General features: G+C 41.1%; 1 long non-coding RNA gene and 4 gene segments (V, D, J or C); 4 read left to right on the forward strand and 1 right to left on the reverse strand.

The window, feature by feature from the left end:
* The window catches only part of LOC117953913, a 4,232-nt gene extending 3,609 nt beyond the window's left edge, over positions 1 to 623 (forward strand). Inside the window, 1 exon segment of the V gene segment in view lies at positions 189 to 623. Coding sequence covers positions 189 to 613 — 425 coding nt within the window.
* A 121-nt stretch (positions 624 to 744) lies between these two features.
* On the forward strand, positions 745 to 9,640 carry LOC117953920. The segment is given in 2 exon segments: positions 745 to 835; positions 9,135 to 9,640. Coding segments are annotated over 2 exon segments (414 nt in total).
* LOC117953914 lies at positions 2,138 to 5,333 on the forward strand. The segment is given in 2 exon segments: positions 2,138 to 2,379; positions 4,903 to 5,333. Coding segments are annotated over 2 exon segments (462 nt in total).
* LOC117953922 overlaps positions 8,881 to 14,702 on the forward strand; it is a 6,550-nt gene continuing 728 nt past the window's right edge. The window contains 2 exon segments of the V gene segment in view: positions 8,881 to 9,034; positions 12,633 to 12,711. Of these exon segments, the coding sequence occupies positions 8,980 to 9,034; positions 12,633 to 12,711 (134 nt within the window).
* The window catches only part of LOC117953933, a 14,685-nt gene continuing 11,233 nt past the window's right edge, over positions 11,251 to 14,702 (reverse strand). The window contains exon 3 of the long non-coding RNA XR_004658715.1: positions 11,251 to 11,262. This is a non-coding gene — a long non-coding RNA (uncharacterized LOC117953933). The remainder of the gene's footprint in view (positions 11,263 to 14,702) is intronic.

The raw sequence follows: 14,702 nt of genomic DNA on the forward strand, positions 1-14,702 counted from the left end.
GGGGATTATTCTTGCTGCTCTTTTCTTTGGTAAGATACAAAGAACAACATGGTTTTATTATTTTCTAAAGATTTATATGAACTGCAGAAAAAAAATCCTGATTATTTTCTCTTATAAAAAGCTGGTCTCCTTTAATCAATCATCTTTATTGATTCATCTCGTCCTCTGCATGTTCTCTACTTCAGCAGAGTGTAAAGGAGAAGACAGAGTGATCCAGCCACCAGGAGATGTCATTACTACTGAAGGAGAGAAAGTTACTCTTGGCTGTACATTTGAGACCAGTGACACATTTCCATATTTGTTCTGGTACAAACAAGAAGTCAATGACTTCCCAATGTTTATTTTGAGACGTGATACCATTGGAACAAAAGAAAATGCTCCAGAGTTCCAGAAAGACAGATTTGATGCTACAATCAACAAGACATCAGTTCCTCTGGAGATCCAGACGCTTCAGTTGTCTGACTCTGCTGTCTACTACTGTGCTCTGCAGCCCACAGTGACAGGAAACACCAAAACTCTGTACAAAAACCTTTGGAACAAAGACAACACAATACTCAACAACGTCCACCAGAGGGAGACACACTCTGTTAACCTTCAATATGATGTAGTCTAGAATCACTTTACCTTAGAAGTGTAACTGAGAGAAGAGAAACTACAGAGCTACGAGGAGACGGAGAGACTCAGGGAGGAGCTGAGCTGTTACTGAACTATAGAAGAGAGAGGAACTTCTAGATTCAACAGAGATCAATACACACACCATCAACATTACCTTTATTCAACATGCTGCCACTGCAGCATTGGGGGTTTTCTCTGATGTTTCTCTCCATCCTCACAGGTATGTTAGGTTATGAAGCATGAACAAGTTCATCCAGAACTTTAATTCTAATACCATCTGAATGTGAATCATTCATTATGTCTTCTACAACATGAAATAAGAGAGTTATCTGAGAAAGAAGAGAACAGTTTAGAAGACAGCTCTGTTACTCTGTCCTACAGATTCTCCAGACAAGCAGCTAGTGGTGATGATTATTTCTTCTGGTATCGACAATATCCAGGAAAACCACCAGAGTTCCTCATCTCTCATTCAGGAACAGGAGGAATATTGCAAAATACAAACTCTGGACTGTCTGTTTCAGTGAGTGAGGATAAAACCAAAATGGATCTCCAGATCTCCTCTGCTGCAGTGCCAGACTCTGCTGTGTACTACTGTGCTGTGAGGCCCACAGTGACAGCAAACCCACAGTCTCTGTACAAAAACACAAGCTGACACACTGACAAGCTGCTGGAAGCCTTTTTTCTACCCTGTTGTAGTGAACCTTGTAGCTCCACTAGAGGGCGACATTATCAAGTAGGAGGTGCACTACTTGTGCACTGTGTTCAACCATTCAGTCAATAATAAGTGGAGCTGTGAAGAGAACAATTCTCAGACTGGATGTTGAACATCAGCTAGTTTCTCCTGTTGATTTAAACCTTGTTGTAGAGATGGAACATTGGCTGGGGATTATTCTTGCTGCTCTTTTCTTTGGTAAGATACAAAGAGTATTTTAATGCGTAAAAAAGCCAAAACAGATAATGTCTGTTGGTATCCCATACATGCTAAATAACATGTTATACTTTTTTCTCTGAAATGAAACAACAGTAAGGGAAAATCAAGATTATTTACTCTTTAAACCTACTGTTCTCCTTTAATCAATCATCTTTATTGATTCTTCTCTTCCTCTGCATGTTCTCTTCTTCCCCAGAGTGTAAAGGAGAAGACAGAGTGATCCAGCCACCAGGAGATGTCATTACTACTGAAGGAGAGACACTTACTCTTGGCTGTACATTTGAGACAACTGATCCACGTCCCACTTTGTTCTGGTACAAACAAGAAGAAAATAATTACCCAAAGATGCTGCTGCAACGTTTCTCTGTAAAAGCTGGTAATTCTAAAGAGAAAGAGAGAGTTGATGCTACAGTAAAGGATAAGTCCTTTCCTCTGGAGATCCAGAAGCTTCAGCTGTCTGACTCTGCTGTGTACTACTGTGCTCTGCAGCCCACAGTGACAGGAAACACCAAAACTCTGTAAAAAACCTTTGGAGCAAAGACAACACAATACTCCACAACGTCCACCAGAGGGAGACACACTCTTTTAACCTTCAATATGATGTAGTCTAGAATCACTTTACCTTAGAAGTGTAACTGAGAGAAGAGAAACTACAGAGCTACGAGGAGACGGAGAGACTCAGGGAGGAGCTGAGCTGTTACTGAACTATAGAAGAGAGAGGAACTTCTAGATTCAACAGAGATCAATACACACACCATCAACTTTACCTTTATTCAACATGCCGCCACTGCAGCATTGGGGGTTTTATCTGATCTTTCTCTCCATCCTCACAGGTATGTTAGATCATGCAGCTTGAAACAGTTCATACAGAACTTTAATTCCAAAACCAGCTGAATTTATATTATTCATTATGTCTTCTAGAACATAAAATAACAGAGTTATCTCTTCCTTTAGGAGTCAGCTGTGAAGAACTCACTCCTCTAGAGAAAGAAGAGATCAGTTTAGAAGACAGATCTGTTACTCTGTCCTACAGATACTCCAAAATTTCATCTAGTGATTATTTCTTCTGGTACCGACAATATCCAGAAAAACCTCCAGAGTTCCTCATCTCTCATGTAGGATCAGGAATAATATTGACAAGTCCAATCCCTGGACTGAAGATTGAAGTGAAGGATAAAATAATCCATATGATCATCTCCTCAGCTAAGCTGTCTGACTCTGCTGTGTACTACTGTGCTCTGAGGCCCACAGTGACAGGAAACACCAAAACTCTGTACAAAAACCTTTGGAGCAAAGACAACACAATACTCCACAACGTCCACCAGAGGGAGACACACTGTTAAGGACAATCACGAAATGTTGAGAGTTCCTCGACAGATGACGAAGAGGAAGGAGCAATTATGTGAAGGCCCAGATCCATCAGAGTATCAAAGCTCTTCCTCTCTCCCCCCCTCTCACTGCAGACATGAAACACTGGCTGACTAACATCGTGATTATGACTCTCTGGCTAGGTAACTATTGAAACATACTGATTGTTCTCCTTTAATCAATCATCTTTATTGATACATCTCTTCCTCTGCATGTTCTCTTCTTCCCCAGAGTGTAAAGGAGAAGACAGAGTGATCCAGCCACCAGGAGATGTCATTACTACTGAAGGAGAGACACTTACTCTAGGCTGTACATTTGAGACCAGTGTTAGCTCCAATGCATATTTGTTCTGGTATAAACAAGAAGTCAATGACTTCCCAATATTTATATTGAGACGTGATACCTTTGGAACAGAAGATAATGCTCCAGAGTTCCAGAAAGACAGATTTGATGCTACAATCAACAAGACATCAGTTCCTCTGGAGATCCAGAAGCTTCAGCTGTCAGACTCTGCTGTGTACTACTGTGCTCTGCAGCCCACAGTGACAGGAAACACCAAAACTCTGTACAAAAACCTTTGGAGCAAAGACAACACAATACTCCACAACGTCCACCAGAGGGAGACACACTCTTTTACACTTCAATATAATGTAGTCTAGAATCAATTTACCTTAGAAGTGTAAATAAGTATAAAGCTTATAGTTAGGGAGTGAGGAGTTGCAGCATTCGCCTAGACCGGTGGGGGAGGGTGTATAGCCACCAACATGGCACCCCATCACTTCCCTGCTTCTCTTCATAATCTTCAGATTAATTTACCATATAATCAATAATATAATAAAACTAGTGGGAGACAGGGCAGTACACCCTGACCAGGCTTCTCTCTTTACCCTGTATCTCTTAGTTATGCTCTAATAGTTTTAGACTGCCGGGGAACTTCCTTTGACACACTGAGCTCCTCTCTCCTCTATCTTTCCTTTTGGGTGCATCCATGTCCAAGAAATGCTTGTTACTAACCTAGCTCTGGGGAGTCATTCCCCGGAGTTCTTATGGTCTTTCCCCCCCAGCATGTTTTCTTGGATCAGGGAGGATCTAAAATCATGGTTGCAGATCTCACCGTGGTCCTGCTACACGTCCTTTGATGCCCTGCTACAATCCTGCTACACTGTGCAGTACCCTTCTATGACATGACTACTACAAACTACTATTTTTTAGTCACTGGTCCATAATCTGTTACTGTGACTGTTACTGCCGTTCTTCATCATCCCCCTACAAACCAGCACCCTCATACTCTGCCTACCAAGAGCCTGGGTCTGTCCAAGTTTCTTCCTAAAGAGAGATTTTCCCCGCCACGGTCGAACTGTTGCTTGCTTGGGAGGGAAATACTAGAAGCTGCTCTATCTGTAAATTATAGAGTGGTCGAGACCTGCTCTATCTGTGAATTATAGAATGGTCTAGACCTGCTCTATCTTTAAATTATAGAGCGGTCTAGACCTTCATCTATAATTTATAGAGAGGTCTAAACCCGCTCTATCTGTAAATTATAGAGCGGTCTAGACCTGCTCTTTCTGAAAAGTGTCATGAGATAACTCTTGTTATGCATTGATACTAGAAATAAAATTAAAAAAGGTAGAAAACATTACCCCAGTCTGCTAACCCAGATGAAGCTTAACAGAGAGGTGAAGATATAGATCTAGGAGGAGAGGGAGAGACTCAGGGAGGAGCTGAGCTGTTACTGAACTATAGAAGAGAGAAAAACTTCTAGATTCAACAGAGATCAATACACAGACCAGAGTACTTTATCCAGAATGCCGTCATTGGATCATTTTGTGCTTTTTCTACTTTTTATTTCAATTATAACAGGCAAGTCATACTCTGCATTTTCTAGGTTTGATTGCTATTTTTTATAACTGTATGATTTCTCGAAAAGTTTGTAAAAATGAAAGTTGTCAAACTTTTACATCTAACAACAGAGTTATCTCTTCCTTTAGGAGTCAGCTGTGAAGAACTCACTCCAGTAGAGAAAGAGGAGAACAGTTTAGAAGACAGCTCTGTTACTCTGTCCTACAGATACTCCAAAGGTTCTGCTGATTATTTCTTCTGGTATAGACAATATCCAGGAAAACCCCCAGAGTTCCTCATCTCTCACTTTGGAACGCAAAATGCAACAAAGTCTGGACTGTCTGCTTCAGTGAGTGAGGATAAAACCAAAATACATATGCAGATCTTCTCTGCTAAGCTGTCTGACTCTGCTGTGTACTACTGTGCTCTGAGGCCCACAGTGACAGGAAACACCAAAACTCTGTACAAAAACCTTTGGAGCAAAGACAACACAATACTCCACAACATCCACCAGAGGGTGACACACTCTGTTACACTTCAATTTGATGTAGTCTAGAATCACTTTACCTTAGAAGTGTAACTGAGAGAAGAGAAACTACAGAGCTACGAGGAGACGGAGAGACTCAGGGAGGAGCTGAGCTGTTACTGAACTATAGAAGAGAGAGGAACTTCTAGATTCAACAGAGATCAATACACACACCATCAACATTGCCTTTATTCAACATGCTGCCACTGCAACATTGGGGGTTTTCTCTGATGTTTCTCTCCATCCTCACAGGTATGTTAGTTTAAGAATCTTGAAAAACGTAATCCCTGCAACATCTTAATGTGGATTATTTATGGAGTACTGATTGAGTCTAAGACAATAAGAAATAACAGAGTCATCTCTTCCTTCAGGAGTCAGCTGTGAACTTACTCCATCAAAGAAAGAAGAGAACAGTTTAGAAGACAGCTCTGTTACTCTGTCCTACAGATACTCTGAAATGTCATCTGGTGATTATTTCTTCTGGTATCGACAATATCCAGGAAAACCACCAGAGTTCCTCATATCACACTCTGCTTCAGGACAATTAATAAACGAAATAATCCCTGGATTGAAGATTGAAGTGAAGGATAAAATAATCCTCATGATCATCTCCTCTGCTGCAGTGGCAGACTCTGCTGTGTACTACTGTGCTGTGAGGCCCACAGTGATAGCAAACCCACAGTCTCTGTACAAAAACACAAGTAGACACACTGACAAGCTGCTGGAAGCCTTTTTTCTACCCTGTTGTAGTGAACCTTGTAGCTCCACTAGAGGGCGACATTATCAAGTAGGAGGCGCACTACTTGTGCACTGTGTTCAACCATTCAGTCAATAATAAGTGGAGCTGTGAAGAGAACAATTCTCAGACTGGATGTTGAACATCAGCTAGTTTCTCCTGTTGATTTAAACCTTGTTGTAGAGATGGAACATTGGCTGGGGATTATTCTTGCTGCTCTTTTCTTTGGTAAGATACAAAGAACAACACGGTTTTATTATTTTCTAAAGATTTATATAAACTGCAGTTCAGAGCAGAAATCTCTGAACAGTGGAGCTGTTCCTGTCCAGAGTAACAATGTACAGTTGACATTTTCCTCTGTCTTCTCCTCTCAACCTCATGAACATTGTTAGTCTAATGGCTTAATTTTCTCTACTTTTCAGGATTAATAGCTGGAGACAAAATCTCTCCTGTAGAAGACAAAGTCAGTAAAAGAGAAGGAGAATCTGTCTCAGTCAGATGTGAATATGAGACCAATGACAACAATGTCTACCTTCACTGGTACAGACATCATTCAGACCGTCAGGCACCTCAGTTTATTCTCTGGAAAGGAGCAAAAGGCGCTAGTAGTAGTAAATATATCCCAGATGAGCAGAAATATGTATCTAAAACATCAGAGGAATCAACTGAACTGACCATAAAGACCCTAACCCTGGCAGACACAGGTCTCTACTACTGTGCTCTAGAAACACAGTGATACAAAGTGTAGAAGAGGCTGTACAAAAACCTGAACGCAGATATGGGACTACTCTTCAAAGAGAAGGGAAGTGGTATTCAAACCACATATTGATATCACATGGATTCTGATTATTCCAGTTTTATCAGAGTCCCTGTGGTTCCAGCTGCTAGTGTAACACTGTGGGAAGATACACATGAGCAGTAAATCCACATCATTGGCAAACCAACTGTATGATGGTTCAAACACAAGACACCATGACAACAGATACATGAACACTGACTTACCTACCAAATCCTCATCATATTCTGAGGACCATTAGCCCACAATGAGCTCCTTTCATTGTTCAACATGTTGATCTACATCCCAAACACACACTCCACTAATAACAAAACTTAAATCACTGGTAGTTTATATTTCTTAACATCATAATCAGAACAATCACATTTTAAATGCTAAGTGAACTACCAACTTAAGACACAGTACGTACAACTTTTCCAAGATCAAATTCAAGCACTTTCAAGGTCCATTTTAAAGCTTTTTCCAGCTACTTACGCCACTGTAAATTACATACCAATAAATGGTAAAATTATTATTTAGTGTTTTTGTCACATTAAAAGACATAATACTATAAACAGCTCAAATTGTGTTTTGTAATTGCAGAAGGACAAGATATTTAAGCAAAACAAGTTTTATTTTCAAAATGTATCACTGAGAAGTCTTTGGTTGCTATCTAACCTTTGAATAGAAATATTTGACAGGCCTAGGTTTTGGGACACATTCTTGATATAAACAAGGTTTGATCTAAGTCAGAGACAGGACCAACAACCTGGAAATCCAGTTAAATCCAGAAGACTGACAGTGCACAGGCAACTGCCTGAAAAAAAGCCTAGATCCATTAAAAAAATGTATTTCACTGCCAAGACATATACATGTATCTACTGGAACAGAGCAGTGTTAATATTATATAAGGCCATCCTCAACCTTACACCGGGCTTTTAGCTATGTAGCTAGTAATGTTCACTCAGTTTTGTTAAACTGGGTAAAAAGAGCGATGCCGTTAAATCACCAGTTTCAGGTATATGCGGTACCATCTTGAGGCTTAGTCGCCATCATCAGGATTATATAGCCTATACTTAAATAATAACCAATCAGGCTTCTGCATGGCTCACTGGAAATGGATGTATTTAAAATAGGCTCCACACTTCTAAAGTGCATTCAAGAGACAAAAAAGTTGCTCAAATGTTTAAGATTATCAGAAAGCAACTCAATCAACATCAGAAACATCCACCAATATTATATAATCTGGCCCTGCCCACTGACATTTACCTCAACCAATGAGATGATATGTGTCTCCAGAGCAGAAATGTCTGAGGAAGTAAAAGCCCAATCAGCTTGATGTTGAGAAGAAGGGCTGCACACCAGAGAGGCTGTTTAGTTGTTCATTCTACTGCAGTGGAGTAACTTTGCTCATCTGCTGTCTGTTTGGCTTTAACAACTCCAAAGACATGTTGCTTTACCTCTTTTTACTCTTCTCTCCATTTATAGGTGAGTGTTAGAACAGAGATCACAGTCTCATCTATGCTGCTGTATTAACCACATCTTTCACAACTAGAGGTTCATCTGTAGAAGGGAATGATAACTGAGGTGAATAATACTCATTTTGCAGCCCTGGGTTCCATGAACAGCATAAAGCCAGAAAGTAGTGCAGACCATGTTGCAGAGGGCAGAAACATCAACCTGACCTGTACATATGAGGGAGCTATCTACAATATCCAGTGGTACCGACAATACCAGAGATCCAGACCAGAGTTCCTGCTCTACATCACAGAGGGAGGATCAATTCATCAAACTGGTTCTGATTTCTCAGCTCACATTAACAAGAAAAGGAAACGTGTTGATCTGGAGATCATCTCAGCTAAAGTCACAGACTCTGCTGTGTACTACTGTGCTCTGCAGCCCACAGTGACAGGAAACACCAAAACTCTGTACAAAAACCTTTGGAGCAAAGACAACACAATACTCCACAACGTCCACCAGAGGGAGACACACTCTGTTACACTTCAACATGATGTAGTCTAGAATCACTTTACCTTAGAAGTGTAACTGAGAGAAGAGAAACTACAGAGCTACGAGGAGACGGAGAGACTCAGGGAGGAGCTGAGATGTTACTGAACTATAGAAGAGAGAGGAACTTCTAGATTCAACAGAGATCAATACACACACCATCAACATTACCTTTATTCAACATGCTGCCACTGCAGCATTGGGGGTTTTCTCTGATGTTTATTTCAATTATAGCAGGTTTGTTACATTCTGCATTTTCTATGTTCGATTACAATGTTTCAAAAATGTGATTCATATTTTGAAAATGTTGTGGTAACAGAGTCATCTCTTCTATCAGGAGTCAACTGTGAAGAACTCACTCGAGTAGAGAAAGAAGAGAACAGTTTAGAAGACAGCTCTGTTACTCTGTCCTACAGATACTCCAAGACTATAAATGCTAATGATGATTTCTTCTGGTATCGACAATATCCAGGAAAACCTCCAAAGTTCCTCCTGTACATTTCAGGGCTTAGTGTTACAAAAAACGGAGAGTCTCTTCAATCAGACACAAGGTTCTCTACTAAACTGTCTGAAGAAAAGCATGGTGTGGACCTCCAGATCTCCTCTGCTGCAGTGCCAGACTCTGCTGTGTACTACTGTGCTGTGAGGCCCACAGTGACATCAAACCCACAGTCTCTGTACAAAAACACAAGCTGACACACTGACAAGCTGCTGGAAGCCTTTTTCTACCCTGTTGTAGTGAACCTTGTAGCTCCACTAGAGGGCGACATTATCAAGTAGGAGGTGCACTACTTGTGCACTGTGTTCAACCATTCAGTCAATAATAAGTGGAGCTGTTAAGAGAACAATTCTCAGACTGGATGTTGAACATCAGCTAGTTTCTCCTGTTGATTTAAACCTTGTTATAGAGATGGAACATTGGCTGGGGATTATTCTTGCTGCTCTTTTCTTTGGTAAGATACAAAGAACAACATGGTTTTATTATTTTTTAAAGATTTATATAAACTGCAGTTCAGAGTAGAAATCTCTGAACAGTCGAGCTATTCCTGTCCAGAGTAACAATGTACAGTTGACATTTTCCTCTGTCTTCTCCTCTCAGCCTCATGAACAATGTTAGTCTAATGGCTTCATTTTCTCTACTTTTTCAGGATTTATAGCTGGAGACAAAATCTCTCCTGTAGAAGATGAAGTCAATAAAAGAGAAGGAGAATCTGTCTCACTCAAATGTGATTATGAGACAACGTCTAGTAATCCTGACCTCCACTGGTACAGACATCATTCAGACCTCCAGGCACCTTAGTTTATTCTCTGGAAAGGAGCAAGAGACGCTAGTAGTATTAAATATATCCCAGATGAGCAGAAATATGGAGTGGAGCACAATAAAGGCGCATATCGCTCCTAACTAAACAGCCTCTTACCTTAGCTGTGCGCTTAAAAGCCATCCTCTTCTTATCTGGAAACACTTTTTTTAGATTGGGATCTGAATCAATAATGTGCGGGTGTATTTGGACGGACTCATTAACCTCAAACCCAGTGGGGAGTATTTTACACAACACATGGGGGCATTAGTGTTCTTACCAGTGATCTGTTTTGTAGCCCGAAGGCATTCACCTTACGAGATGTTGTCAAAACGTTCCATTGCAGTATTTATATCCTCCCTGTTGTGCCCTCTGCTGAGGAATCTATTAGATGAATCCTTAGCCTGTGTGGGAGTATCAGCAGAGTGAGGGTGTCTCAATCCTTTTAGGAGTATCCAGTCCCTTTTTTCCCTAAACCTCACCGGTGGGGATGTGCACCCAACCACTACTGATCTATGTTAATATTACATGACATCATAATTAACAGATTTAGTTTATTTTCAAACTTTCCAGAAAGATATATTAAATGGCATGCACAGGTTCACTACAATTACCACCTTTCAAATGTTCAAGAACAAAGTGAATCTGCACCTGCTGTTAAACAGGAACCATATAAGAATGAAGACTACAAAGACCCCTTCACACAGGAAATGTTACTTTAGGAAAGGAGAGAGGACCAACATGTGTGTAGTGTAAATTTGTCAGCAGGGGGAATAACCCAGGGCTGTGAATGAGCCCTGTCACTGTGATCAGGTTCCTGCTTCTAATGCACCAACTTAGTGTTGATGAAGACTAAACAGAGAGATCCCAGCCTTCTTTCTACTTGCTGTAGCTCAGAGTTACTCCACACTGCAGATATGACGCCTCTGTTCATCTCAGTGCTGCTGGCTGCTATGAGCCTTGGTATAAACACAACTCTGTTTCTTTGATATCAATCCAACATTGATATAATTTCTTTAACAGCACACTGATTCTGTTTGTTGCTGTTTTACAGAATGCAGAGCACAACAAGACAACGTGCTGCAACCAACAGGAGATTTGACTGCTACTGAAGGAGAGGCAGTAACACTCGGCTGTCAATATAACAGCAGATCAACTAATAATAATCTCTTCTGGTACAAACAGGATGAAAACAACAGCCCCATATTTATTCTAATGCGCGTTCAAGGGGATGAAGGGAACACAGCGGACGAGCTCAGGGACAGATTTTCCTCTACACTGAATGCCAAGTTAAAGTCAGTTCCTCTGGAGATCTCCTCAGCTAAGCTGTCTGACTCTGCTGTGTACTACTGTGCTCTGCAGCCCACAGTGACAGGAAAGACAAAAACTCTGTACAAAAACCTTTGGAGCAAAGACAACAAAATACTCCACAACGTCCACCAGAGGGAGACACACAATAGTAAACTTGAACTTCAGGTAAATAACGAAGTGTTGAGAGTTCCTCAGAGTTCTGACTCGCAAAACAGAGACTTGGTCCCCCCTCTGTTCTCAACCGATGATGAAGAGGAAGGAGCAATGATGTGAAGGCCAGATCCATCAGAGTATCAATGCTCTTCCTCTCCCCCCCCCTCTCACTGCAGACATGAAACACTGGCTGACTAACATCCTGATTCTGACTCTCTGGCTAGGTAACTACTGAAACATACTGATTGTTCTCTTTTAATCAATCATCTTTATTGATTTATCTCTTCCTCTGCATGTTCTCTTCTTCCCCAGAGTGTAAAGGAGAAGACAGAGTGATCCAGCCACCAGGAGATGTCATTACTACTGAAGGAGAGACACTTACTCTTGGCTGTACATTTGAGACAAGTAACCCAACTCCAACGTTGTTCTCGTAAAAAAAAGAAGAAAAGGATTACCCAAAGATGCTGCTGCAACGTTTCTCTGTAAAAGCTGATAATTCTAAAGAGAAATTAAGAGAGAGTTGATGCTGCAATAAAGGATAAGTCATTTCCTCTGGAGATCCAGAAGCTTCAGCTGATTCTGCTGTGTACTACTGTGCTCTGCAGCCCACAGTGACCGGAAACATCAAAACTCTGTACAAAAACCTTTGGAGCAAAGACAACACAATACTCCACAACGTCCACCAGAGGGAGACACACTCTGTTACACTTCAATATGATGTAGTCTAGAATCACTTTACCTTAGAAGTGTAACTGAGAGAAGAGAAACTACAGAGCTACAAGGAGACGGAGAGACTCAGGGAGGAGCTGAGCTGTTACTGAACTCTAGAAGAGAGAGGAACTTCTATATTAAACAGAGATTAATACACACACCAGACTACTTTATCCAGCATGCCGTCGTTGGATCATTTTGTGCTTTTTCTACTTTTCATTTCAATTATAACAGGCAAGTTATATTCTGCATTTTCTAGGTTTGATCGCAATGTTTCATAACTGAATCTTTTCTCGAAACTTTTATAAAAATGAAATTTGTCCAACTGTTACATCTAATAACAGAGTTTTCTCTTCCTTTAGGAGTCAGCTGTGAAGAACTCACTCCAGTAGAGAAAGAAGAGAACAGTTTAGAAGACAGCTCTGTTACTCTGTCCTACAGGTTCTCCAGACAAGCAGCTGGTGCTGATCGATTCTTCTGGTATCGACAATATCCAGGAAGACCTCCAGAGTTCCTCATCTCTCATTTAGGAACAGGAGGAACACTGACAAATCCAATCCCTGGACTGAAGATTAAAGTGGAGGACAAAATAATCCATATGATCATCTCCTCAGCTAAGCTGTCTGACTCTGCTGTGTACTACTGTGCTCTGCAGCCCACAGTGACAGGAAACACCAAAACTCTGTACAAAAACCTTTGGAGCAAAGACAACACAATACTCCACAACGTCCTCCAGAGGGAGACACGGTCTATTCACCTTCAGAGTATTTCATGAGCCAGTCTTGATTCTTTTCACTAATGAAACCCAGTTGTGATGAAGACTTGGAGAAAAGAAAGTAAGTCAACATCTGAGACTCCTCCTCCTGACTGCAGAGGTGGCTTCATGACAGACAACTGTTTGATTCCAGCTGTGAACATCAGACCAAACAACTCACAACACTCATTCATCCTGAACCTTCAAAACTGGATTTCACCTCTGCAGACATGGAAAAACTCACTGCAATTCTGTTCTTCTTCTCTCTCATAGGTACGGATGGTTTGGATTATAAATCCTGAAATATAAAGACATTTTCAAGGTTTTACAGATCCAGTTCAGATTTTAGATGGAGTTGAAAGTTACACATTTCTAAAACATCAATCTAGATCTCATCACTTTCTCACTAATAACTGACTAACACAAAGTTAAGAGCATCATTTGCTGAACTTAAAAATGTCAGAGTGATGTTTCCCAAATGTTGGATATGTGACTTTGGAGCAGCGGTGTAAATCTAACATGTTGTTTTCCTCACTAGGTAACACGATGGAAGATGAGATTACTGCCAGCAGTGCTGAAGTGTTTTCATCAGAGGGCCGTGGTGCTACTCTGTCCTGTACCTATTCAGTTAAAGCTGATAGTCTCCAGTGGTATCAACAGGATCCTGGATCAGCTCCTCAGTTCCTTCTCCTGATCACTGATACAAAACCACCTTCAGTAGTGGAAGCAAAACCTCCTCACCCTCGACTGACTGCTATACTGAATGAGGAGAGAAATCAAGTTGATCTGCAGATCTTCTTAGCTCAGCTGTCTGACTCTGCTGTGTACTACTGTGCTCTGAGGCCCACAGTGACAGGAAACACCAAAACTCAGTACAAAAACCTTTGGAGCAAGGACAACACAATACTCCACAACGTCAACCAGAGGGAGACACACAATAGTAAACTTGAACTTCAGGTAAATTACGAAGTGTTAAGAGTTCCTCAGAGTTCGGACTTGCAAAACAGAGACTTGTTCCCCCCTCTGTTCTCAACCGATGATGAAGAGGAAGGAGCAATGATGTGAAGGCCCAGATCCATCAGAGTATCAATGCTCTTCCTCTCTCCCCCCCCCCTCTCACTGCAGACATGAAACACTGGCTGACTAACATCCTGATTCTGACTCTCTGGCTAGGTAACTATTGAAACATACTGATTGCTCTACTTTAATCAATCATCTTTATTGATTCATCTCTTCCTCTGCATGTTCTCTTCTTCCCCAGAGTGTAAAGGAGAAGACAGAGTAATCCAGCCATCAGGAGATGTCGTTACTACTGAAGGAGAGACACTTACTCTTGGCTGTACATTTGAGACCAGTAGCAACTTTCCATCTTTGTTCTGGTACAAACAAAAAGTCAATGATTTTCCAAAGTACATGCTGAAGCTTTATTCAAACACAAAAGAGAATGCTCAAGAGTTCCAGAAAGACAGATTTGATGCTACAATCAACAAGACATCAGTTCCTCTGGAGATCCAGAAATTGAAATTGAATTGAATAGAAGCTTCAGCTGTCTGACTCTGCTGTGTACTACTGTGCTCTGAGGCCCACAGTGACAGGAAACACCAATGGCGGTTTTCCACTGCGTGGTATCTACTCGACTCGCCTCGGGTCTACTCGCTTTTTTTGGTTTTCCATTACG

The sequence above is a fragment of the Etheostoma cragini genome, chromosome 12 (genome assembly GCF_013103735.1).
Source record: "Etheostoma cragini isolate CJK2018 chromosome 12, CSU_Ecrag_1.0, whole genome shotgun sequence".
NCBI classification, from domain to species: domain Eukaryota; kingdom Metazoa; phylum Chordata; class Actinopteri; order Perciformes; family Percidae; genus Etheostoma; species Etheostoma cragini.